At 41.1% G+C, this 25,949-nt stretch overlaps 1 protein-coding gene across 3 annotated transcripts in view; it reads left to right on the forward strand.

Annotated features, from left to right (window-relative positions):
* Positions 1-25,721, forward strand: part of CCDC81 (coiled-coil domain containing 81) — a 44,610-nt gene extending 18,889 nt beyond the window's left edge. For 2 of the 3 annotated variants that reach the window (XM_045071442.1, XM_004763539.3), the window contains exons 7-16: positions 1,180-1,301; positions 5,130-5,253; positions 7,857-7,944; positions 8,375-8,521; positions 9,347-9,451; positions 12,494-12,666; positions 13,870-13,948; positions 14,185-14,405; positions 24,153-24,278; positions 25,218-25,721. In XM_045071442.1, the coding sequence (XP_044927377.1) occupies positions 1,180-1,301; positions 5,130-5,253; positions 7,857-7,944; positions 8,375-8,521; positions 9,347-9,451; positions 12,494-12,666; positions 13,870-13,948; positions 14,185-14,405; positions 24,153-24,278; positions 25,218-25,359 (1,327 nt within the window). In that variant the 3' untranslated portion in view covers positions 25,360-25,721. The remainder of the gene's footprint in view (positions 1-1,179; positions 1,302-5,129; positions 5,254-7,856; positions 7,945-8,374; positions 8,522-9,346; positions 9,452-12,493; positions 12,667-13,869; positions 13,949-14,184; positions 14,406-24,152; positions 24,279-25,217) is intronic. The other variant, XM_045071443.1, reaches the window with a different exon arrangement.
* Positions 25,722-25,949: the final 228 nt, after the last annotated feature.

Genomic DNA, 25,949 nt, shown 5'->3' on the forward strand with positions numbered 1-25,949 from the left:
AGGGGTCAGGAGATGGCTTTTATTTCCAGTGAGTCTCTCTCACTCACTCATTGCATGCCCTTAATCATGTTCTTCATCTTCGTGGCTGCCCAACTGACTACTATGCATTTCAAGAGGAGGAAGTTTGGGGAATAATAACCAGCTTTCCGGAGTGTTATTTTCTCATGGTTTTTGAGTGTGTGACATTCTCTTATGTTTGTTGGATTGCTGATGAAAGGACTGTATGACATATGCCTCAGCAAAACCAGTATGAGGGCCAGAATAAGCATTAGAGAAGAGTTAGTCCAACCCCTTCATCTTGTAGATGAAATGGCCAAACAACTGACTGGCCCAGTCAGAAATAAAACTACGGCTCCTCACGGCTGCACTGTCCTTTCCATTGCATTGTGTTGCCTTACTCATTAAAAAGAAATCAATGAATTCAAATAATTTTATTTTGATTGTATTTGGGAAGGCAAATCTGGCTGCCCTGCTAGGACACATTTTGGCTTAAGCACTCCAAGAAAGAAATAACTGAATTGGTTCAAGACCAGAGACTGACAGACTCTCCTGTTAATCATAGAGCCTAGTCATGGACATGAGGACTCAAATAGTCAAAACAGTTACAGACGTTGTATTTATGTGAAGTTTGGCCCCTCAGTCTACGAACTCCATACTTGAGACCACAGAGAATCTACAATTGCATATGCCAACTAACAAACCCATTCCCCCACTGTGCCTTTGTAAGTCCCTCACTTTTGCCTGGGGAAGGGGTCGAGTTGTGGGGCAGATAAAGAAAGAGGAAAGAAATGATTATTTCCAGACATACTCTGCCTACAGGCTATGAATCTGCCCTCAAGCCATCCAACAGCCACCTTTCACTGTATCACTCCTAATGGCATCTTGGTATAGAACTAGAAAAGACAGACAAACTTAAACTGAAACTAAACCCAAGGGTTAAATCCCACAATTTATCTGTATAAGAGCTGCTTTTGAGCCCCCAGTGTTGAGGGGGAAGGTCTTGGTCAGGCTCTCAGACTTAGACTCAAAGAGAGCCTCAGCAATTCAAAACACTTGCCCCCTTGAGGGAATTGGGCTTACTTCAGAATCAGAGAGCTAGCTGGCTTGCTTCTCAGGATTGAAAGTTCACATGGTCACCTATTCAGGTCCAGTGCAGTAAACATTGTGGCTTATTTCTAGGATTGAGCTCAAGGAGGTGGAGAACAAACCACCTATGGAGACCATTGTAGAAGAAGGTAGAAAGAATAGACAAAGGAAGTGCAAATTAAAAGACCAGCCAGACAAAGAAGAAGGAATCAGAGGTAGGCCAATGATTCTAGGCATCATTTGTCATGCTTTATTGCTTCTAGGTCCAGCCATATTTCTTAGTGACTTCTGTGCCCCAGATAAAATTAGATTCATGAATAATCACTGTGTTCTTCTTTCTAACAAATACATTCTTTTATTTAGATCATGGTTTTTAAAGTTATTTATTTTTATTATATAAATCCTATAATCTCTTTCATAAACATCTGAGGAAAAACTACCTATGTTTATATGATTTCTAAAAACTTATATTTCTTTATTCTAAAGATATAAGAAAGTTCTAGAACAACATTACCAAAAAATTATATAAATGTAATTGTATAATGTAGCATATATGGTAAACATTTAAATCCAAAAGAAAGTAAATTGGTTATGGTTAATAATAACAGAATATCTGCTAAATACTATGACCATGCTGATATTTTATGTATGTTAATTAAATCTCTTAAGTCTCAGGATTTTTTCAAGTAGAATTTTTTTTTTCATGGTAGCCAGACAAGATTTATTTTAGCAATGTAGAGATCGTTTGGCATTAGGAAATGTATTTAAATTATACAGTTCATCAATAAGAAAAGCAAATCACCCAAATCTAGATTCCGAAAAGCATTTGATAGAATTCCACATCTGGGGCGCCTGGGTGGCTCAGTGGGTTAAAGCCTCTGCCTTTGGCTCAGGTCATGGTCTCAGGGTCCTGGGTCCTGGGATCGAGCCCCGCGTCGGGCTCTCTGCTCGGCAGGCAGCCTTCTCCCCCTGTCTCTCTCTGCCTGCCTCTCTGATTACTTGTGATCTCTCTGTCTGTCAAATAAATAAATAACAAAAATCTTCAGAAAAAAAAAATCCACATCTGTTTCTGTTTTTTTTTTTAACTTTTAAAATTATAGAAAGTAGGATAATTTCTCTTTTAAAAAATACTATTATTAAAAAAATTTTTTGTTATTAACATATAATGTATTATTTGTTTCATAGGTACTGTGATTCCTCAGTCTTACACAATTCACAGTGCTCACCACAACACATAGCCTCCCCAGTGGACATCACCCAGTCACCGCATCCCTCCCACCTCCCTCCACTCCATCTAACAAATATCTTCTATTCCTGGAATCTTATATCTCATCTTGACCAATTTCTGACGCTCAGGCTTTTAGACTATGATCTCTTTGTTGGTTCCCCATTACTCAAAGAGGCCAAAACTCAGATGCCTATGGGGTCCAGGCAGATAATAAACGCATGAAGTGTGTTCCATGTAACACAATAGGGTGATACATTAGCATAAATAATACTTTTATAAATAGAGAATGATAATTTTGCATCTTTGATTGCCGCTTCCAGTCAGCGATGAGAGAAGAATTAGGCACAAACAAGTCAGAGGCAAAAGACTGGGAGCGGGGGACAACAGTCGAAAAGGACTGCTGCCTCAAGCAACTCCACAGTCTCACTTTTATTGGATAGAAAACAATAGCCAACAGAAGGATTGATGAAGGTCAAACGTTAATCCCGTCTTGCAGACGAGCAAGGAGGAGGATAAAGTTTATAGTTAACCAAGCGCATTCAAAGGACTCATCTAACTAACTACGAGCACTTCTGGAAAGAGAAAGGAGCGATCACGAAAAAGGGAAGCAGGCGGTTTTTGTTCCACCCTGAGCTTGACCGGGCGTTCCCGGGTGCTCGGCTTCCCTGAAGCAGGTGGCGTTCCGCCCTGGGCGGGCCGGGCGTTCCCAGCTGCGGGGCTTCTGTGAAGGGGCGACATTCCGCCCTGAGCGAGCCGGGCATCCCCAGCTGCCCAGCTTCACAGTCGTACATCCTCCTTCTCCCCAAAGACCTGTTGTCAGTATATGTATTTCTTAAGGCCATATCTAAATGTGCTTGGCAACTAGTAAAATCCTCCAGGGGTTACAGTTTAAGTAACAAATTGTTCCGAGGGGCAGCAGCATTTGATATTTGACTTAATAGAAGATAGCTGGATTTTTATATCTATGTCTTTACCTAATCTGTTATGATGTGTTGTTTGGTTGAAGCATATGAAGAAAATCCTAGGACTTCAAAGACTTTTTGAAAGGGTCCTAGAGATCCTTAGGGGTTTCTGTACTACTCTCAGAAGACTTCCTCTGGAGGACTGTTGCTCTGTGGGCAACACACTAATTGACACTGAAGCAAAAAATGTGGGCCAAACAAATCATATCAGTGGGTGAACACTGGTTTGTGGATCTTAGTTTTGCACGTGATGTCTACGTGATTACATGTAAGCTTTTAGCCTAATATTCCCATGCTTTTGTGTTTTTAGCCTCATCTGTCACTGTTCCTCATAGACTTCTTCTCTGAGCAAAACTGTCCATATTCTAACATGTCTTGCCCTTCCCTGCCTTCATGCTTTTGCTTATGCTTTTTCTCCTGACTACAATGTCCTTCCCTTTCTTAGAGTCTCTCCCAATCCTCCTTACCTCTCCGCGTCCTTTCTACATCTCACTCCTCTCATCACTGGACTCTGAAGTGTCTTCTGTCTTCTCTGAACATGGCAGACCCTTGAAGATGGCACCATCATTTGGGATTTAGACATTTTTTCTTCATTGTCCTGAGTTGTTATTTATGCAATGTATGTAAAGAACTTAGCATTGTTGACACGTAATAAGATCTCAACAAATGAGGGCGCTCATGTTTTTTCTTTTTCTCCTATTTTTCTACCCAGCTATTGATCTCCCCCTATTTAATGAGCGTGTTAAATCCAGATTAACCCATCATATGTTGAAACTATCATATGAATACACATAACCTACTGAATAGTATAGCTAGCCTATCTTAAATGTGCCATTTAGCCTACATTAGCCTACAGTTGGGCAAAATCATCCAACACAAAGCCTATTTTATAAAGTATTAAATATCTTGTGTGATTTATTGACCACTGAAAGAGAAAAACAGACTGGTTGTCTGGGTACAGAATAGTTGTAAATGCACTGCTTGCTTGCTCCTGTTATTGTGTGGCTGACTGGCAGATGCATCTTGCTGCTCTGCCCAGCATCCCAAGGGAGTACTCTGCCACATATCCCTAGATATGTGAAGATCACACTTCAAAATTCAAAGTACAATTTCTGTTGGATGCATATTGTTTTTGCACCAACATAAAGTCAAAAATTCACAAGTCGAACCATTTTTTTTTTTTTTATTAATTTGACAGAGAGAAATCACAAGTAGACGGAGAGGCAGCCAGAGAGAGAGAGAGAGGGAAGCAGGCTCTCTGCTCAGCAGAGAGCCCGATGCGGGACTCGATCCCAGGACTCTGAGATCATGACCTGAGCCGAAGGCAGCGGCTTAACCCACTGAGCCACCCAGGCGCCCAGAACCATTTTTTTTTTTAAAGATTTTATTAATTTATTTGACAGAGAGAGAGAGAGCGGGAGACGGAACCCAAGCAGGGGGAGTGGGAGAGGGAGAAGCAGGCTTCCCCCTGAGCAGGGAGCCTGATGCAGGGCTCGATGCAGGGTTTGACTGGGATCATGACCCGAGTGGAAGGCAGACGCTTAACGACTGAGCCACCCAGGCGCCCCGAGCAGAACCATCATTAAGGGAACTGTCTATACATCTACTGAAAGATCTTTAAGGGCCAAGACTTGCCTCTTTGCATTTTCTAAAGTGACCAGCCAGCTTTGCACATAAGAAGTACACAGCAAAAAAATTTGTTTTAACTACACTGGGCAAGGGACAATAATTTAAGATAAGAAATGTTTCTTGATAAAAATTTTTCCTAGTAAAATAATGAGTTTTAAGAATCAGTTAGGTATAAAACTACCCATTTAAGTTTGGAAGGAAACTTGGTTTCATTCATTCTACAGAGATCTTATCACCCAAGAGACTTCGGGATAAACAAGCCATATCCCCTCCCAAAATGACAAGCGCCACCTTGCCGAACAAGTTAGAGCGCAATGGGAGTGGCGGGAAGATTATGAACCCTGAAAGGTAATGCGTTGGTATTTTACCTGTTATATGTTACTAGATGTATTTTTGAGTTCTATCTTGATGCAGGGCATTAAAATGAATGTGCATTCATTCCTTCATCCAGGATCCTTGAGTACATTCTACCTGCTAGGTGATTGAGATAACAGATACAGTCAGGGCTTACCATCCAGTGGGGAACCCAGACATACCTAGAATAATTAGTTGATTCAGTAGGATACTTGCTATAACAGAGATGGAAACAAAATAGCACAGAGGAGGAAACATCTAAATCTCTTTGTGGATTTACAAATACTTCCCTTTTCTTTTTCTTTTTAAAAATTTTATTTATTTGTTAGAGAGTGAGAGAGCAAGAGAGAGACAGAGAGAGCTCACTGAGCAGGGAGCTTGATGTCGGGCTCGATTCCAGGACCCTGGGATCGTGACCTGAGTTGGAGGGAGGTGGTTAATGGACTGAGCCACCCAGGCCTCCCCCTGTTGTTTCCTGTTCTTGGATATTACAATATGACACAGTTTCATATTTAGATAAAATTGGAAAGCAGCTTTGCTAAACATGGTTGGCACTTAATAAATGTTCTTTGAATCAATGGATGTATTACAAATCATCATGGCCATGTCTTCTAACAATTTTACATCAAAAGAATTCTATATTTTTTTCCTCTTTGAGGAGGACACTTTTTAAGATCTCCAATCAGTCAACTGTATGCAAGTATTTATTGAGCATCTACTATGTACCTTGCACTGTGCTGTCAACTTTGAATTTATTAATGTGTCACAATGTATCAGCTATCATATGTATTATATATGCACTTTACATATGTATGATATATGCACTTTTATATGTAAGATGTATGCACTTGCTTGGATACTAAGGTCATGTTCAAAACATTAGGCACACTTGGTTTTTTTTTTTTTTTTTAAGATTTTGTTTATTTATTTGACAGACAGAGATCACAAGTAGGCAGAGAGGCAGGCAAAGAGAGAGAGAGAGGGAAGCAGGCTCCCTGCCGAGCAGAGAGCCCTATGCAGGGCTCCATCCCAGGACCCTGAGATCATGATCTGAGCTGAAAGCAGACACTTAACCCACTGAGCCACCCAGGCACCCCAGCAAACTTGTTTTAAATAATCTCACTGTTATGAAAGAGAATTGAGAATTAAGTGTCTTGTTCTTTGGAATTTAGTTCAATCCAACAGACACTGAGCACCACTGCATGCCCAACATTATTCTAGATACTGAAGATACAGAGCCACACAACATATAAAAGACCATATAAACTTGCTTTCATAAAAGAGTCTTTTAGGGAGACTGATGCTGAAGAAGTAATACTCATGACAAAGACAACAGAAGAAAGTACGGAAGCTGCAAAGAGGAGGGAGAGTAATTAATTGTTAGGGATTATTAATAAAGGCTTCCTATTGGTGTGGGCCAAAAAATGGTTTTTGTGCTGATCATTAAAGTAATATCTGTAATAAAGTAATATCTGATCAATAAAGTAATATCTGATCATTAAAGTAAAAAAAATGAGAAGAGCAAAAGATACAAAAAATCAGTCATAACCCCATAAGTAGATGAAACTTTCTGCTAATATTGTGGTATATATTCTTCATTTTAATGCGTATACAATATATACATATATTTATACTTGAAACCTGTACACATTTTAAGTACAACTGAGATCATATCATATGAAGCTTTGTTTACCACAATAAGTGGTAAACATTTCCCCATGGCTTTAAATATCTCAGGATATAAACAGATAATTGCATATCATTTCAGTGATTTAACCTTTTGTTTGACCAGTCTGCTTTTGTATATTCCGATGATATTTAGTTTTTAAAATATTATAAATAATATTGGGATAATATAACTACACAGAAGTCTCTGCACACATTTGAATATCCTATAGGATAAAAACTTTAACCTAAAATTTTTGAGATAAGAGATGGGCCCATTTTTCATTGTCTTTGATACATGTTAGCAATTATTTTCAGGAAGGTTGTATCAAATTATCTTCCCAGGAGCAGAAATATATGATTATTGTTACTCTCTCACCTTATTCAAATGTCGTCTTGGTGGAGCATCCCTGGGGATTCTGCTTATGGTTTAATACATTCTGTCCCTCCAGCACTGCAAGGCATTTATCACCATCATGCGTACTATTGAATTCATTCATTCATCTTGTTTACCAACTGGCTGTCAGTTCCTATCAGAAGGTCAATTCCATTAGGCCCAGGATTTCTCTTTCTTTCTTTTTTCCTATGTTTTGTTGTTCACTGCACCTCCCATGCCTAATACAGTGCATATAATAAGCACAATTCATTTTATAGAGTGAATAAATTTTATCCCAGTTTCACAGAATTGGTAACTGAGGCTTTGCAAGGTGACTCAGCCTTCCTAATGGCATCAGCTTATAAGCAAAAAAGCGGGATTCAAACCCAAGTTTATTTGCTATGACGCATGGGTTCTTAACCTCTATGCATAGAGATTCTCTGCAAAAAAAAAAAAAGGTATTTTTATTTCTTTTATATTTATACTTGCCTCTAAAATTGTCATGGCTCATGTCAGACTGCTTTAAACATTAATTAGTGTTGCACTGTTTTTATAGTTTGTCATCTCCAGGTTGTTTGAAAAGTGAAATGAAGCCTAAACTTTCTCCAGTCCCCACCTGCCAGGATCATAATAAGGCAGGACAGGTACTGTGTTTTCAAACCAACAAAAAAAATCCAATCAGAATCTTTCTCACTTCTGTTTCTCAATGAGAATTATGGGAATTGCTCTTTTTTTCAATGTATGGATTTAGCTCATGTACTCAGCACCCCAAATTGGACTTTAATAAATCTTTCTACTAGTCAAAATCTACTGGGGTTAACAGAAGTGGGGTTGGGATATCTCTTTCTAATTTTGCGTTGCTATAAATGCTTCTGATCAAATGAGAGTTCAGTAAGTCCTCTTAGGTATTTTGGGGGCCCTCTCTACAAATCTAAATTTATTAATTGTCATTCATACATCCTTTTATGAAGTATGTTGCTTGACGTACTCAATCTTTGGAGAGCTTATGAAGGGATTGTGAAGGCAAAAAAGCAAAAGGCAAGAATTAATATGTCTTCAAACCTGGTATTGTAGGAGATGTGTTATGTGTGTTTGCAACGAGCGCAGCGCAATTCCCCATTGTGCTACAGTGAGGAAAGGAAGAGGAGAGAGATAGAAGATGAGCGACTCATTCAGCAGTATCAAATCCTGAAGGATCAAGAGGCTCTCTTAAAACAGCAGGTAGTTCAACACCTTGATTAAAGAGTGCTTAACATGGGACAGTAGAACATGATTATAAAGTGCCATTTAAAATGCTCCATTAGGTGCTTGGATGGCTTAGTTGGTTGGGTGTCTGACTCTTGATTTCTGCTCAGGGCTTGATCTCAGGGTTGTGGGTTCAAGCCCCATATTGGGCTCCAAGCTGGGCATAGGGCCTACTTAAAAAAAAAAAATCCCCCCAAACCAACTTAAATATGTCTGTTCTGTAACATATTTGATCATTTACTTACTGCGGGATTAAAACGTAGGCTGTATCCAGTTTTCACTAATAACGAGCAACACTGGGATGAACACCCAAGCAGCTGAATGTTTGCACCTGTTGCTGATTTCTCCTCTCCTCCACCCCCAAGGATTGAATTTTAAAGGTAGAATTCCTGGATTGATATGGTTTAAATTGTGATTTCTAATAAGACATAATCAAAGCTTTTCCCTTCAAAATCATGGCCTACCTAAGCAAGGAAAGAGAGAATAGCATGTTCACATTTGCACTATCCAGATTTCTGAGGTCTCCAATAATTGACCCTACTACTGCTTCTTGCATTTGTGGTATCAAGGAACTACTTACGAAATCTTCCATTCCCTCTTATGATTCCCATAGAGGTGATGCCTAAAGCTCCAAAACAGGAAATAAAAAAAAACCTTCCCCAACCTACTTTTATAGATCTAAGAAGACATCAGAAAGTGCCTTGCCTCCAAAAGGCAAGTTCTATCTTGGTTAGATAATTATAATGTAATAGAATTAAAATTTTAAAGGCTCTATGTCAATATGTGATTTTTTTCTCAAAGATGAGAAGTCTGTCTAATAGAGAACAAAATCAGAAAAATGCTGCCTACAACCTTGGAGTTGCTGAAGCTATAAGAATCCACAAGAATGAGAAACCTGAATTTTATGTGAGTGTTTCCAAAATTTCTGTTGCCAAGACCTGCCCCATCCAGGAGTGTTTGGATCTATTCTCTGTGCTGCAGGCTGTACCATTGTGTAGGTGGCCGAGGCGAAAAGTGGGTTGTGCAAGTCTGTAGCCTTGTTCTGGGTCAGGAGTTGTCCAGCGTCTGTGTCCAGACTCTTCACATCTGCAGTACAGTCTCTGTTCGATACTATGGTACTTGTTAATGATAGTAATTCTCAGCTAAGCCCTGGGACGGGTGGTGGGGGGCAGTGTACTACAGTAATGCCCCAGGAGCCGTGGCTCTGGAGAGCCAGTATGACCTGGAAGCTTGCTGGAAATGCAGAGTTGAGGAGCCCCATCCCTCCAGAGTGGGACTCTACATTTGAATAAGATCCTCCTGTGATTTGTAGGTGCAAGTTAAGTTTGAACAACCCAGCTCTTCTGTGGAGGTGAGCCACCTACCTCACCACTGATTTCATGTTATCAATAACTGTGCACCTGCCTTTATTTTGCTGAATCTTTCTCCCTTCACACCACTGTCTAGGTGGTCTGACACACGGGACATAACTCTAATAAAATACCTTTTCTTTATTCATCACCAAACATTTATTGGACTCCGTGCTCATGGCTAGGAATACAAAGAGGAATAAGACAAGGTCCCTCCTGGAAGAGGTCTCAGGTTACTGGAGGAGACAGGTTTGAAGTGCTAAGAGTGTGGTATCATAAATGCTATGATATATCTTTGAACAGGGCAGCATGTGAGCAAAGAGTCACTTGACCCAGACCAGAAATGTGCGGGACTTCCTTGTATAAAGGAGTTGGGTAAAGCAGGGGATGGTGCGAGAACCTTCCAGGGAGGGATAGCAGGGAGGGAGGAAGAAGACATGATACTTTTGAGATTCAAGCCTGATTCTTTTCTCTTCTTACATATAAGTTCCAGATTACGATTATTGCTGCCTACTTTGTTAGTAGGCATCCTACTGCCTACTTTGCCTACAAAGATACATCCTCTTTGATGTATCTGCACACATCTTAAAAAGACCAAAACAGAATTTATTTATTTATTTATGTTTAAAACATTTTAAAATTTAGATTCAATTAATTAACATATAATGTATTATTGGTTTCAGAGGTACAGGCTTGTAATTCATCAGACTTATATAATGCCCAATGCTTATTACATCACATGCCCTCCTTAATGTCCATCATCCAAGTTACCCCATCCCTCCACGCTCCTCCCCAAATCAGAACTTTTTAAAAATTTTTTAAAAGATTATTTATTTATTTATTTGACAGAGAGAGATGACAAGCAGGCAGAGAGGCAGGCAGAGAGAGGGGGAGGAAGCAGGCTCCCTGCTGAGCAGAGAGCCCGATGTGGGGCTCGATCCCAGGACCCTGGGATCATGACCTGAGCCGAAGGCAGCGGCTTAACCCACTGAGCCACCCAGGCGCCCCCCCCAAATCAGAACTTTTTTTTTTTTTTAAAGATTTTATTTATTTATTTGACAGAGAGAAATCACAAGTAGGCAGAGAGAGAGAGAGGGGAGGAAGCAGGCTCCCTGCTGAGCAGAGAGCCCGACGCGGGACTCGATCCCAGGACCCTGAGATCATGACCCGAGCCGAAGGCAGAGGCTTAACCCACTGAGCCACCCAGGCGCCCAGAACTTTTTTTTTTTTTTAAAGATTTTATTTATTTATTTGACAGAGAGATTACAAGTAGGCAGAGAGGCAGGCAGAGAGAGAGGAGGAAGCAGACTCCCCGCTAAGCAGAGAGCCCGATGCGGGACTCGATCCCAGGACCCTGAGATCATGACCTGAGCCGAAGGCAGCGGCTTAACCCACTGAGCCACCGAGGCGCCCCCCCAAATCAGAACTTTTGATCCCTTTCCTCACCTGTCCTTCTCTTTGCCTCCCCATTTCAGTGAGGGGCATCACCTGGCAGACAGTTGCACAAAGCCCAAACCAAGGAGTGATCCCAGATTGCTGCTCCCCTGTCCCCATCCAGCCATCCTCAAGCACAGTTGCCTTTACTGCCCAAATGCATCCCAGGTCTTCACATCCCTTCATCTCCAGGGTTACCAGCGCATCCTAGTACAAGCCACATTATAAGGCTCAGCTTCTGAAACTCTTCCCTGGTTAGGTTTGCTGCTGGCCTTCTTCCCCTTTACAATCTATTCTCCACACTGCAGTCAAGTGATCTTTTAAAACTTAACCCAAACATAACATTCTCCTGTTTAAAACGTCTAACGGTCTCCCGGTGAGTTAAAACAAAATCTAAACTCTTTACCTTGACCTATCGGGTCCCTATGGCCCTGCCTTCCTCTTTGAGCTCTCCTACTTCTTCCTCTTGCTCACTGTGTTTCAGCCATGTAGACCTTCCTTCTGCTCATTAAACATGCCTAACTCATTTTCATCTAGGGCCTTTGCACTTGCTGTTCTTTCAAGTATGGGACACAGGTCACCTGATATTTGCAGTGGAGGTGTTCAGCCAACTTTACTGAAAGGACTTCTCTAATAACCAACTGCTTTAGCTCTGTTTCCACCCACTTGCTATGATAAAGGCTTCCTAGCACTTAATCCCTACCTTAAAAGATGATATATTGTTCACTTGTTCCCTATCTCCTGTAACGGAAGGCAGACTCCATGCACCAGGCTCTCTGTGGATCTCCGTCAGTGTCTACAATGGCCAGGCCCAGAGCGGGTATTCAGTTCTCCCTCTCCCACATCTGCTCGGTCCTTGCTCATGCTTTTGCTCTCACTCAGAACTCCTTCTTTCCACCTGTGTGTTGTGCGAGCTCAGGACCTCCTCCATGATATCCTGTTTCATTTCTCTCTCTGGTATGGGGTTTCGTCAGTTCTGCTCAGGTTCGTCCTTGAGCACACTCCCATTGTTCTGTGGGTTGTCTCAACACTAGCTGGTCAGTGTGTTGAGGACTGGGCAAATACTGTAAATTAATAATTGACTTTAGTCTTCTGCATTACTACCTTTATTCTTTGTTGATTTTTGGTATTTTAGAGTAAATGCATTGCTTCTCTTTCATTCCAGAAATCTTTCCTCTTTGATAAACGGCCACTTAGTCCTGAGATTAATGCTCTAAAACAAGAAGAATATTCCCAAAATCTCCTGAAACAAATGGATAACAGACGCGAAAAAGAAATAAAGCAAAGACAAAACAGAGAGTTGATGGAGCGCCTAGAACAAGTACAACTCACAGAGGAGTGAGTCTAACTGACAGGCCCTGAAAAACGGGTTCAGAATTTTCCTGTGAAGCTTATTTCCATGTGGGATTGAATCAGCCTCGGTAGTTTCTTGAGCATAGCTCTAACCGACTGTGCAAACCAACCCAGCTAGCAGCCAGCGTGACATTTCTTTAGAAAAAACGAAAAGGCTGTCATTATTATAATGGCCATTAGAGTAAGGATTAGCAATCTGTAATTCGCGATCGAGGATCCTTTTGTATTGTGTTGTGATCGCTGATACTGGCAGGTGGAGGAAGGGACTTGTCTTGAAAAAGCAGCACACCCAGCTACTCCCCACTGATCTCAAGGCAAGCTGGCGTTTTGTTGGAAGTAGAGGTGTCTCTACTTTTGGCGTACGTAGGGGTAGGATGAAATAGTAAGGGTAGGCGTGTGTGGGGGACGTAAGCCGGGTAAAACCAGGCATATGTAAGAAATGCTTCCCCTCTGCTTGTACCCACAGCTCCTTGGTTGACATCATCTCTTTTTCAGCCCGAACTTGGGGGAATATTAGTCCCAATTACAAATGTTCAGGAATGAGAATCTGATTGGTCTTGCTTAGGTCACCTGAAGCCTGGGATAGGGTCATAGTTGCCTAAGGGGGTCCTGTTTCTATAACTGTGGTCAGGAGAGCAATTAAAGAGGTTACTGTAGTGGGAAAGAGACTCTTAAAGAGTACACTGGTTTTTATGACCAAAGATTTACTTTTCTATAAAATGTATATGTTCCATTATACTCACTTTATGGATCATGTGGGTTCTCTGTGGGTTGCCTGTAACAGAATCATAATTTATAACAGGAAAGATCACTTTTCTTAAAAAGGAATCATATGGTGAATCATTTTATAGAGTGAATAGACGCTTCCTGCTTTCCTATCTAGGTTTTTGTTCTAAAGCATGGTGGGTGGAGGGCTACCTGTTTCAGGGGTAGTGGGTTTGGACAGAATGGTCAATCCCCTGCTTACATCTGTCCTGTCTGTCCTGTATTCAACACACTTTCCACTAGCCTTTGGATCTGTTCCTCCTTTCTTCATTAAAATGAAAGCTCTAGGCAGAAATACCACTTTTTATATACCAGTCTCTCACTCCTATTGATACTTAGGAAACAGGTTTTAGTGCTGCTAGTCTCTATTACCAGAGACAGTAACACACTGTGCACCCCGCTTCTCTTACTCCTAACTGCCAGACTCGCTGCACAAAGAGCCCAGTATATAAAAGATAAGATGGAAGAAACACAGTGTTACAAGAGAGCTTTGGATGCGCAGGTAAGGGGACAACTGTTATCTTAAAAATTATGCTGTGCTTCAAGTAGCATTCTAAAAATCTGTATAAGAGCTCTCATGTGATGAGTAGCCTTATATGTTACCCATTTTGTGGTTTGGGGGGCCCTCGTTCCTTCCTCTAAGGGGGGAGGGTTGGTATTTTACTGTGCTGCGGTGTTGTGCGTACGGTTTATTGCCTGGTAGAATTCTGGTCTGCACGATGTGTGTCCCTGTTTCAGATAAAGAACAAACCCCTGCAACTTCCTATGTTTGAGCCAGACTCTAGTGAGCCCATCTTTGGTAAAGATGAGGGTGAGCTGATGGTGGAAAAGCAAAAGCAAGAACAGAATTACATGAAGCACCAGCTGGAGGCCGCTGCCAGCCACAGGAGGAGAACCATCCTGCAGCAGCTGGTGGAACAGAAGCGGGATTTGCAGATGCTTCGGAGGACACAGAGAGAGTGAGAGAGCCCAGATCTTCCTCCTTCCCCCCCTTCTCCTGCTCCCCTTTCCATCTTCCTGTTCTTTCTCTCTCTCTCTCTCTCCCTCCTACAACAGCAAGAAGCAAAAATAATAGTGAACACACAGAGGAGTGACTGTGTGCAAAATATTGTTCTGAGCTTATCAAATCCGTCACCTTGGTTTGTCCTTACAATTCACCCCATGAAGAAAAGTCATTGATTAGAAAACCCAACCAACCAGACCCGATCCTCCTCCTCCCTCCAGTTAACGCTCCATGTTTTTCCCTTCCCTTTGCAGTACAGCTTCTTAAAAGAGTTGTCCAGGTCAGCACGATCCATTGGAAATACAATGTGAGCGACAAACGTGCTGCTGTGCTCAACTAGACACCCACCTGAAACTGAGGCTCTTTCTCAGCCTCCAATAAAGCCCCTTCCTTCAAAGAACTGTTGATGTAGTGAGCTGTACTTAGGGCGGGCGAGGTGTGGTGAAGGTGGCAGGGTGGGCAAGGCAGGACTTGATGCCCTATCAGTGAAAATATATGAAAATTCAACCATCAGACACCCAGTTTCTTTTTTTCTTTCCTTTTGATTTGATGAGTCTATACATTTTACTATGCTCACCAGAAGCGTAATGACCATCTGTCCTGGTAAATTGCTCTTAACGATGTCATGCTGTGCCTTTTATTGCCTTATTCATTCCATAACTAGAAGCCTATATGTCCCACTCCCCTTCACCCATTTTGCCTGACCCTCCATGCCCCTCCTTTTTGGCAGGCTTCCAGTTTGTTCTCTATTGAGTCTGCTTTTTGTTTGTTTATTCATATTTTTTACAGTCATATGATATTTGTCTTTCTCAGTCTGACTTGTTATTTCACTTAGCATGAAACCCTTTAGGTCCATCCATGTTGTCTCAAATGGCATGAATTCATCCTTTTTAATAGCAGTATAATATTCCATGATGTGTGTGTGTGTGTGTGTGTGTGTGTGTGTGTGTGTGTGTGTGTGTATGGATGGATGGATAGATAGACAGATAGATAGATACCACATTTTTCCTACCCATTTGTCTATTGATGGATACTTAGCTTGCTTCCATATCTTGGCTACTGTAAACAATGTTGCAGTAAATGTAGGGGTACAGGTATATTTTTGCATTAGTGTTTTCATTTTCTTTGGGTAAATACCCAAAGGTAGAATTACTAGATCATATGGTAGTTCTATTTTTAATTTTTTGTGGAACCTCCATACTGTTTTCACAGTGCTTGCACAAATTTATATTCCAACCAATACTCCATGAGGGTTCCTTTTTATCCACATCCTTGCCAACACCTGTTTCTTGTCATTTTGATTTTAGTTATTCTGATTGGTGTAAAGTGATATCTCATTGTAGTTTTGATTTGCATTTCTCTGATGATGAGTGGTGTTAAACTCTGCCATTTCCAAGCTGTATGACCTGGGCCAAAATACATGTGGGGTCTTTGAGCCCTCTTTTCCTCACATGAAAATAAGGATAACATACCTGTTGAACCTGCCCTACCTCTCCCTACTGTGAGAAAAACGTGAGAGTATGTATTTGAGAACATTTTTGGAAACTGCAGAGGTCTGAACAAATATGAACTGTGGTGTTGGTTATCTCTCTTGTTGAAGCTCTGGTCACAGACCACCCCCCCCTTTTCTGTAGGGGTCAGATCCTTGTCTTCCATTTCTATCCTTCACGTGGTATCCCAGATTCTCTCACTTATCTCTCTCTCTCTCTCTCTTTTTAAGATTTTATTTATTTATTTGACAGAGAGATAGAGCCAGAGAGCATAAGTGAGGGGCTGGGGGTGGGGGGATGGCAGAGAGAGAAGGAGAAGCAGGCAGAGCCCAATGCGGGGCTCGATCCCAGGACTCTGGGATCATGACCTGAGCTGAAGGCAGACACTGAACCAGCTAAGCCACCCAGGAGCCCCCTCACTCAACTCTTTTCCAACTTCCCTGTCTCTTGTTCATCTCAAGATGTCATTTTAAAGCCTCCTGTGGCAAGTAAAGGGTCACTTTCAGAGGAGATAATTTAGTCAGTGTGATCTAAACAGGCCTGCTAAAGTATTCTTTTTTTTTTCTTAAAGATTTTATTTATTCATCTGACAGATCACAAGTAGGCAGAGAGGCAGGCAGAGAGAGAGGGAAGCGGCTCCCCACCAATCAGAGAGCCCTATCTGAGGCTCTATCACAGGACCCTGAGATCATGACCTGAGCCGAAGGCACAGGATTAACCCACTGAGCCACCCAGGTGCCCCTACAGTATTCTTTTTCTTTAAACTTTTCTGCTTTTGTTTATAAAAAATAGAACAATTCATGTTCATTAAAATAAGTCAACTGGTAGAATAAAACAAGGTTAATAGTCTCCCCCAGCCTTCTATATTTTTTCCTACTCTTTACAAATATCTTCACACAATACCCACATATATATTTTCCTTCTACTTTTGTAAATGAAAATTTCCTTTTACTTTTGTAAATGAAAAGACCTATGAGATCGTATACATTACTCTGCAGCCCAACTTTTCTTTAACCTAATAATGCATCATTAATTTATAGTTAGGTCAGTACACAGAAGCAAAATTAATTCATTCTTTATTGGCAGCATAACATCTATAACATGGATTACTATAATTTAATCATAATAAAATTTAATTAATTTAATTATTGTAATTTAACTTTTACACTATTGATGAAAATTCACTCGGCTTCCAGCTGGTTTGCTATTACAACAACTTTTGTATTAAACATTTTAAATATATATCTTTATATTGGTTCTTTTGTTTCTGTTGGATAAAATCCTAAAAGCGGAGCTGCTGGATCAACTGTATGGCACATTTTAAATATTACCAGATACCAGCAGTTTGCTTTCTAAAAAGGTAAGGCGAGTTCCCTCCACCAGTCTTGTGAGAATCCTCGTGGTCTCCCCTGTGGCCCAGTTCATTTTCTCACTTGCTTAGCATCTAAATTAAACTGACTTTTAAAATTCTCCCTTTACAAAGAATATAATAGTAGCCGAAAAGCATATGCAAAGATGCTCAACTTCCCTAATCACTAAGGGAAAGAACATCAAAACCATGGTGAGGTAGCAGCTCCTTAACAAATGATCTCTGCACTCTGAAACGTGCACAGCTGAGCCTTCTTTGGCGCCGGATGCCCTCCTTTGTCCTGTTTGGAATAGACACCATTTAGCATTTAATTAGATTTTTGCCTCTATAAGGCAGGAAGTAGTTCATGTTTCCTTGACTCTTTGCTTATCTGAACCGGAGAGAGAGGGATTCTCCACTCCAGTGAATAAAGGCACCCCAGTAGGATGGCAAGATTGCAAATGTAGCTGTGGTTGTATCACGCAATTTAATAACTTGATTCCGATCACATATCTATCCTGGAGAGCCAAGTCTATGGCAGCTGAATGAAGTAAGCAGTTAGCAAACTGTTCACTCTCCCTTTGCAACTCATTCATGCAGATGTAGGAAAACATCTTTTACTGTTTAAGATGTATATATCCCTGTAACGTAGACGGATAAGATGGCTATCTTTTCTTCCCCCTAGGGCTTTATGAAAAGAAAACATACATTTGCGAACAGTGTCATAAGGTTTCACAAGTGCAAAGATGAAATGTGCTCTCATTTATCTTGTATTATAATACTGTGCTTTGATTCTTTGTGAAATGTCCAAATCAAGAATAATTATAGGGACGCCTGGGTGGCTCAGTTGGTTGGACGACTGCTTCGGCTCAGGTCATGATCCTGGAGTCCCGGGATCGAGTCCCGCATCGGACTCCCAGCTCCACGGGGAGTCTGCTTCTCCCTCTGACCTTCTCCTCTCTCACCTTCTCACTCTCTCTCTCTTAAGTAAATAAAAAAAAAATAAAAATCTTTAAAAAAAAAAAAAAAAAAAAAAAGAATAATTATAGATTTCTCTCTTTTTTTTTTTTTTTAAAGATTTTATTTATTAGAGAGAGAGAGTACAAGCAGGGGGAGCAACAGGCAGAGAGAGAAGCAGGCTCCCCACTGAGCAAGCAGCCCAATGCGGGACTCAATACCAGGACCCCTGGGATCGTGACCTGAGCTAAAGGCAGATGCTTAACCGACTGAGCCACCAAGGTGTCCCTAATTATAGATTTTTTCTTATATCACACGCACCGTGAAACATTTAACAAGTACTTCTTTTAGACTATTCAAAAGATTAGAAAGGAAGAAAACTGTCTGTTTACTGGTAGACAAAACCATTAAGATGCTATTATGTTATAAAAGGGAAAGAGAAAGAAAACCAAAACCAAAACTAAACAAATGAAAGAAAACACAGAGAGAAAGATACTATCTCCTACTTGTTAGGATGACTACTATAAAAAACCCAGAAAATAATAGGTGTTGGCGAGGATGTAGAGAAATAGAAACCCTGTGCGCTGTTGGTGGTAATGTAAAATGGTGCAGCCACTCTGGAAAACAGCATGGCAGTTTGTCAAAAAATTAAAAATAGAATTACCATATGATTCACTAATTCCACTTCTATGTATATATCCAAAAGATTTGAAGCAGGATTTCTTTAAACTAAAGTTTTTATTTTATTTTTAAAATTTTCATTCCAATGTAGTTAACATTCAGAGTTATATTAGTTTCAGGTGTACCATGTAGTAATTCATAATTCAATGCCTCTCTGCATTACTCAATGCTTATCAAGATAATCCCCTTTACCAACTTCACCCATCTCCCATCTTTCCCTGCCCCCGACACCATCTGTTTGTTCTTTATAGCTAAGAGTCTGTTCTTTGTTTTTGGTTTTGGTTTGGATTTTTTTTTTTTTTTGGCTTGTCTATTGTTTTTTTCTCCTTTGTTCATTTGTTTTCTTTTTTTTTTTTTAAGATTTATTTATTTTTTTGACAGACAGAGATCACAAGCAGGGAGAGAGGCAGACAGAGAGAGATGGGGAAGCAGGCTCCCTGCTGAGCAGAAAGCCCGACTCCATCCCAGGACCCTGAGACCATGACCTGAGCCAAAGGCAGAGGCTTTAACACACTGAGCCACCCACACACCCATTTGTTTTGTTTTCTTAAATTCCACATATGAGTGAAATCATCTGGTATTTGTCTTTCTCTGTCTGGGTTATTTTGTTTAGCATAATACTCTCTAGACCCATCCATGTTGCTGGAAATGACATGATTTCATTCTTTTTTATGGCTGAATAATATCTATTGTGGGTGTGTGTATATATACACCAATATACACCACATCTTCTTCTTCTTCTTTTTTTTTTTTAAAGATTTTATTTATTTATTTGACAGACAGAGATCACAAGTAGGCAGAGAGGCAGGCAGAGAGACAGGAGGAAGCAGGCTCCCTGCTGAGCAGAGAGCACGATGCGGGGCTCGATCCCAGGACCCTGGGATCATGACCTGAGTGGAAGGCAGAGGCTTTAACCCACTGAGCCACCCAGGCGCCACCTACACCACATCTTCTTTATCCATTCATCAATAGACACTTGGGGTGTTTTCATAAATGGCTATAGTAATAACATTACAGTAAATACAGGGATGCATTATACCCCTTCAAAGTAGTGTTGTTTTTTACCCCCCTTTGGGTAAATACCCAGTAATGTGATTACTTGGATTGTAAGGTAGTTCTATTTTTAATTTTTAATTTTTTATAAACATATATTTTTATGTTTATCCCCAGGGGTACAGGTCTGTGAATTGCCAGGTTTACACACTTCACAGCACTCACCAAAGCACATACCCTCCCCAATGTCCATAACCCCACCCCCCTTATCTCAACTCCCCCTCCCCCCAGCAACCCTCAGTTTGTTTTGTGAGATTAAGAGTCACTTATGGTTTGTCTCCCTCCCAATCCTATCTTGTTTCATTTATTCTTCTCCTACCCACTTAAGCCCCCATGTTGCATCACCACTTCCTCATATCAGGGAGATCATATGATAGTTGTCTTTCCCTGCTTGACTTATTTCGCTAAGCATGATACGCTCTAGTTCCATCCATGTTGTCGCAAATGGCAAGATTTCATTTCTTTTGATGGCTGCATAGTATTCCGTTGTGTATATATACCACATCTTCTTTATCCATTCATCTGTTGATGGACATCTAGGTTCTTTTCATAGTTTGGCTATTGTGGACATTGCTTTGAGGAACCTTCATATTGTTTTCCACAGTGGCTGCACCAGTTTGCATTCCCACCAATGGTGCCCAAGGGTTCCTTTTTATCCACATCCCCGCCAGCATTTGTTGTTTCCTGTGTTTTTGATTTTAGCCATTCTGACAGGTGTGAGGTGATACCTCATTGTGGTTTTTGATTTGAATTTCCCTGATGATGAGTGATACTGAGCATCTTTTAATGTCTGTTAGCCATCTGTAGATCTTTGGAGAAATGTCTGTTCATATCTTCTGCCCATTTTTTTTACTTGGATTTTTTTTTTTTTAGTGTTGAGTTGTTTAAGTTCTTTATATATATATATATATATATATATATATATATTTAAAGATTTTATTTATTTATTTGACAGAGAGAGATCACAAGTAGGTGGAGAGGCAGGCAGAGAGAGAGGAGGAAGCAGGCTCCCCGCTGAGCAGAGAGCCCGATGCAGGACTCGATCCCAGGACCCTGAGATCATGACCTGAGCCGAAGGCAGTGGCTTAACCCACTGAGCCACCCAGGCGCCCCTCTTTATATATATTTTATTTTGATATAGTCCCAATAGTTTAGTTTTGCTTTTGTTTCCCTTGCCTCAGGAGATATATCTAGAAATATGTCATAGCCAATGTCAGAGAATTACTGCCTATGCTCTCTTCTAAGATTTTATGGTTTCAGGTCTCACATTTAGGTCTTTAATCCATTTGCAGTTTATTTTTGTGTGTGGTATATGAAGGTAGTCCAGTTTCATTATTCTGCATGTTGTTGTCCAGTTTTCCCAACACCATTTGAAGAGATTTTTTCCCATTGGATATTCTTCCCTGCTATGTTAAAGATTAATTGACCATATAGTTATGGATTTATTGCTGGGCTCTCTATTCTGTTTCACTGATCTGTGTGTCTATTCTTGTACTAGTTCCATACTGTTTTGATCACTACAGCTTTGTAATATAACTTAAAGTCTAAAATAGTGACATCTCCAGCTTTGTTTTTCTTTTTCAAGATTGTTTTAGCTATTCAGAATCTTTTGTGGTTTTCATACAAATTTTAGACTTATTTGTTCTGGTTCTGTGAAAAATGTTGGTATTTTGATAGGGATTGCGGCAAATCTGTAGATGGATTTGGGTAGCATGGACATTAAACAATATTTGTTCTTCCAATCCATAAGCATGGAATATCTTTCCATTTGTTTATGTTCAATTTCTTTCATTCTTTTCTTTCTTTTTAAGATATTATTTATTTATTTGAGAGAGAGAGCATGAGCAGGAGGGGGGCAGGGACAAAGGCTCCCCACTAAGCAAGGTCCATTCCAGGACCCTGAAATCATGACCTGAGCTGAAGGCAGACATTTAACCAACTGAGCAACCCAGGATCCCCTGTGTTAAATTTCTTTAATCAATGTTTTATAGTTTTGGGAGTACAGATCTTCCACCTCCTTCATTGTTTATTCTCAGGTATTTTATTCTTTTTGGTGCAATTGAAAATGGGATTGTTTTCTCTTTCCTTTTTTTAAGTAGGCTCCATGCCCAGTGTGGAGCCCAACATGGGGCTTGAACTCATGACACTGAGATCAAGACCTGAGCTGAGATCAAGAGTGGGACACTTAACTGACTGAGCCACCCAGGTGCCCCAGTGGGATTGTTTTCTTAATTTCTCTTTCTGCTGCTTCATTATTAGTGTATAGAAATGGAACAGATTTCTGTACATTGATTTTGTATCCTGTGACCTTACTGAATTAAATGATCAGTTCAGGTAGTTTGTTTAGTTTTTTTTTTTGTTTTTTTTGGTGGAGTCGAAAGCAGGATCTTGAGATATTTGCACTCCCATGTTCGTAACAGTGTTCAGCAGCCAAGAAATGGAAGCAATATAAATACCTAGTCACAGAGGGATGAATAAACAAGATATGTTATATATATGCAATGGACTGTTACTCAGCTTTCAGAAGGAAGGAAATTACAACACATGCTAAACATGGATGAACAGTGATGACATCACGCTAAGTAAAATAAGCCAGTCATAATAAGACAAATGTATGATTCCATTTCTGTATGGTATTCAGAGTGGTCAGATTCATGGAAACAAAGTAGAATGGTGGCTGCCAGGGGCTAGGGAGAGGGAGGAATGGGGAGTTGTTTAATAAGTACAGAGTTTCAGTTTTGCAAATGGAAAGAGTACTTTGGTTACTATATTGAGCTATATTATAAGAGCTATATTGGTTGCACAACCGTGTAAATATACTATGTATCTGTACACTTAGAAATGTTTAAGATGGTCAATTTTATGTTATGTGGTTTTACTATTTTTTTTTTTTTTAGATTTTATTTATTTTCTTAAGAGAAAGTATGAGGGGGCGAGAGGCGGTGCAGAGGGACGAGCAGACTCCCTGCTGAGCAGGGACCCTGACTCAGGGCTCCATTCCAGGACCCTGAGATCATGACCTGAGCCCAAGTCATGCTTTTAATGGACTGAGCCACCTAAGCACGCCTGTGTGGATTTTTACTTTTAAAAAAATACAATGAAAAGGGAAAAAAAGTTTATATGGCAGGTACCATTCGGTCATTGAGCTCCCATTGTGTGATAGGCATTGGCACTTTGTGTATATTATCTCATTTAATTTTTGTAATGACCATACAGTAGCTGAACTGTTGAATCGTGCTCATCAGAGGAAAACGTGGCTGCGCTCTCAGGACACACAAACCGGTGGCTGAGTACTTGAGCGATTTTTATCAGAGGGTCCTGACACCTAGTGGCAGTTGCTGCCTATAACACAGCGCCCTGAGAGCGGGCTAACTCAACAGTCATATTTAGTGAAGTCCTTTCTAGACTTTAATGAGAACTGAAGGTAGGAGTTTCAGTTGGGCAAGAAATACACACACATAAATAATTTGAGCCAGCTTTAAGATGATTCATAACAGCAGGGCTGAGCATCTGGAGACCAGTAATAGAGACATTTAGCACTGGGAATTCTGGGGCATGGTACTTGGAGAGAGACTCTGCAATTACTTCTCTGATATTGTGACCTTCACCAGTATCTCTCTCTCTCTTTTTACCTTCTTCACAATGTTAAGTTTTTTTTTTTTTTTTTTTGATTTTTATTTTCCTTTACCTGGTCACTTCTGTTTCTGTTCCCCTCTCTAGGGAATTCATTCATTTAAATTCCTCTCTATTCTGCCTTGTAACATGCCTGTGGCAACTTGTGGGCTGATTACTGACAGCTGAGAGACTGGAATAAAAGGAAAGAAACCTAAAGTATAGGAAATCCATTTGAGATGATTCTTCAGTTTAGTTAAATTAGCTTCAGAGGAAATGAATGGCTTTAAAAGGCTGCATTTAACTTGAAAAAGGTTTCAATTCTGCTAATTTAAACCAGGATTGAAGATGAAAGGTCCTAGACCCATAAACTATTTGAGAGCTATAATGTTTTTAGTATTTTTCCTCGTTCTGTGTTCATGCCTTTCAGTGTATTTCAAAGAGTAGTGAACAAAACCAGAATGTTTCTGTTTAATCTACCATAAAGGGAATGGGGCTCCCAAGGTTGGTGCCTGCCCTTCCCTATATTGTAAATAGAAGCAGACCATGCTGTTCTCTCCAGGCGCCTGGCAGACCGAAATGCTGAGCTGGAGCGGGTGAACAGAATCAACCAGAGCTTGCAGGAGGACTGGGAAAGCAGTGCTGCAATGAAGAGGCAGCGGGACCTGGAGGAGAAAGCTTTCGAGAGGTGATTCCTGATTGGAACCTCAAGGGCCCTGTTTGCGGAAAAACCCCCTCTGCTCCTCATTGACTTTGCTGAGACGCTGGGATGGCAGACAGGTTTCCAGGGCCAACTTCAGTTCATTAGTTGTGGCTGCCTAGCACACCTGGTGGACAAGAGAATCCTGGTTTAGGTGGGAGCTGCTGCTCTGGTGTATTAGAAATGCCTGTTATGGAGATGGGCTTGGAGAATGCGTGATGTAGGTTACACGCTTTCCATCTCGCCCCGATCTTAGCCTCCATGTAGGGTGATTTTATTGTCATTTTGCGGACGGTAAGGAGGCATGGGGGAGGAGAGCAGGAATTCTCCTTGGAAATAACTAGTTAGAAATAGGGAGACAGACTCCCTCTGAACACATCAAAGGCTGACAGAACAGTCATTTAAGAGCAGAGTCAGGGGGTTGTTCGTAAGACTGGCAACTGGGAAACCGAGATGCCCATGATGGAACCAACCAAGAACATCTTCTTGCCATGTTTCAGACTCGTGCCGCCTCTCCCCAGCTATCCACGAACCATCTAGAGTTAGGGAGTTTCATCATGGCTTTGAGAATTAACACTAACTTTGAAAAGGCAGCTGATCTTTTTGTCTTACTTTTTTTCATTTGTAAAATGAGGAAAGCAAACACCGGCCTGACTTAAGCTAACAGAGGAGTTTTTGTGATCAAATAAAGGGAGGTTTGGAAGCAGGAGATGCCCAGCTGGCTTGAGCTGCAGGGAGCAGTGTGGGGGGTGGGAGGGACTGCAGGGGGCCATCCCAGGTGGGTGGTAAGCCCCTGGAGGGTGGGGAGTGGGTGTGACTTCTCTTCTGCCTCTCTTCTACCCCAGTGCCCCCCATCACCACCTTCCCCACCCTGGCACAGACTCAGGGGGCACCTAATGATGGCTGCTCGTCCTCCCTTCTCCTCAGGGCGTCAGACAAGCTCTTCCTCTTGGACCAGTGTGAGAAGTACCGGCGCTGCAAACAGTGCCAGAGGCGCACCTCCAACGTGGGTGAGAGCAACCTGTGGCCCCTCAACAAGCACCTGCATGGCTCCCGGTTGTTCATATAATATCTGAAGTTTGGATCCGTGCTTTCCTGGGGACAATTTTTCTTTTTTCAGTATTTAGGTATGATGATGAAACTACCTATTTTTACTTTAGAGGGAAAAGTTACGTGCTGTTTTGGTGCTTTCAGGAAAAGATTGCTTTTTCACCCCTTAATGAAGTCACATAGGCAGGGTCTCCCCCTGGCTTCCTCCTGCCCCTACAGAACCCTGCTGCCACTGGGGGCCGGAAATGGGGGACCCGGCCTCCTCCTGGCTCCCGAGGTGCTGCTGACCCAGCCCAGCTACTCATTGACGTTGTGTAAGAAACTTGGTCTTTTCTTCATCTGTAATGAATAGTGTCCTAATAAACATTTTCTATGGACCTGCCTGTGCCTCCTGGTGAATTTTGCCATCCCTTCCCAGAGAACTGTATATGTTAACATTCCAGAGGTAGATCATTCCAGAGGGAAATCAGGTTATTGCCACAAGTGGTCAGAGCAATGCTTTCTGAGTTTTTTAGTTGAAGACACACCCAGGATTTTGTTGGCACCTCGGGGGAATCTCATTGGTGCCCCTTTTTAATTTAATTTAATTTGATTTATTTGAGAGAGAGA

Source organism: Mustela putorius, unplaced genomic scaffold, assembly GCF_011764305.1.
Source record: "Mustela putorius furo isolate JIRA1106 unplaced genomic scaffold, ASM1176430v1.1 tig00003987_pilon_pilon_pilon, whole genome shotgun sequence".
In the NCBI taxonomy this organism is placed as follows: Eukaryota; Metazoa; Chordata; class Mammalia; order Carnivora; family Mustelidae; genus Mustela; species Mustela putorius.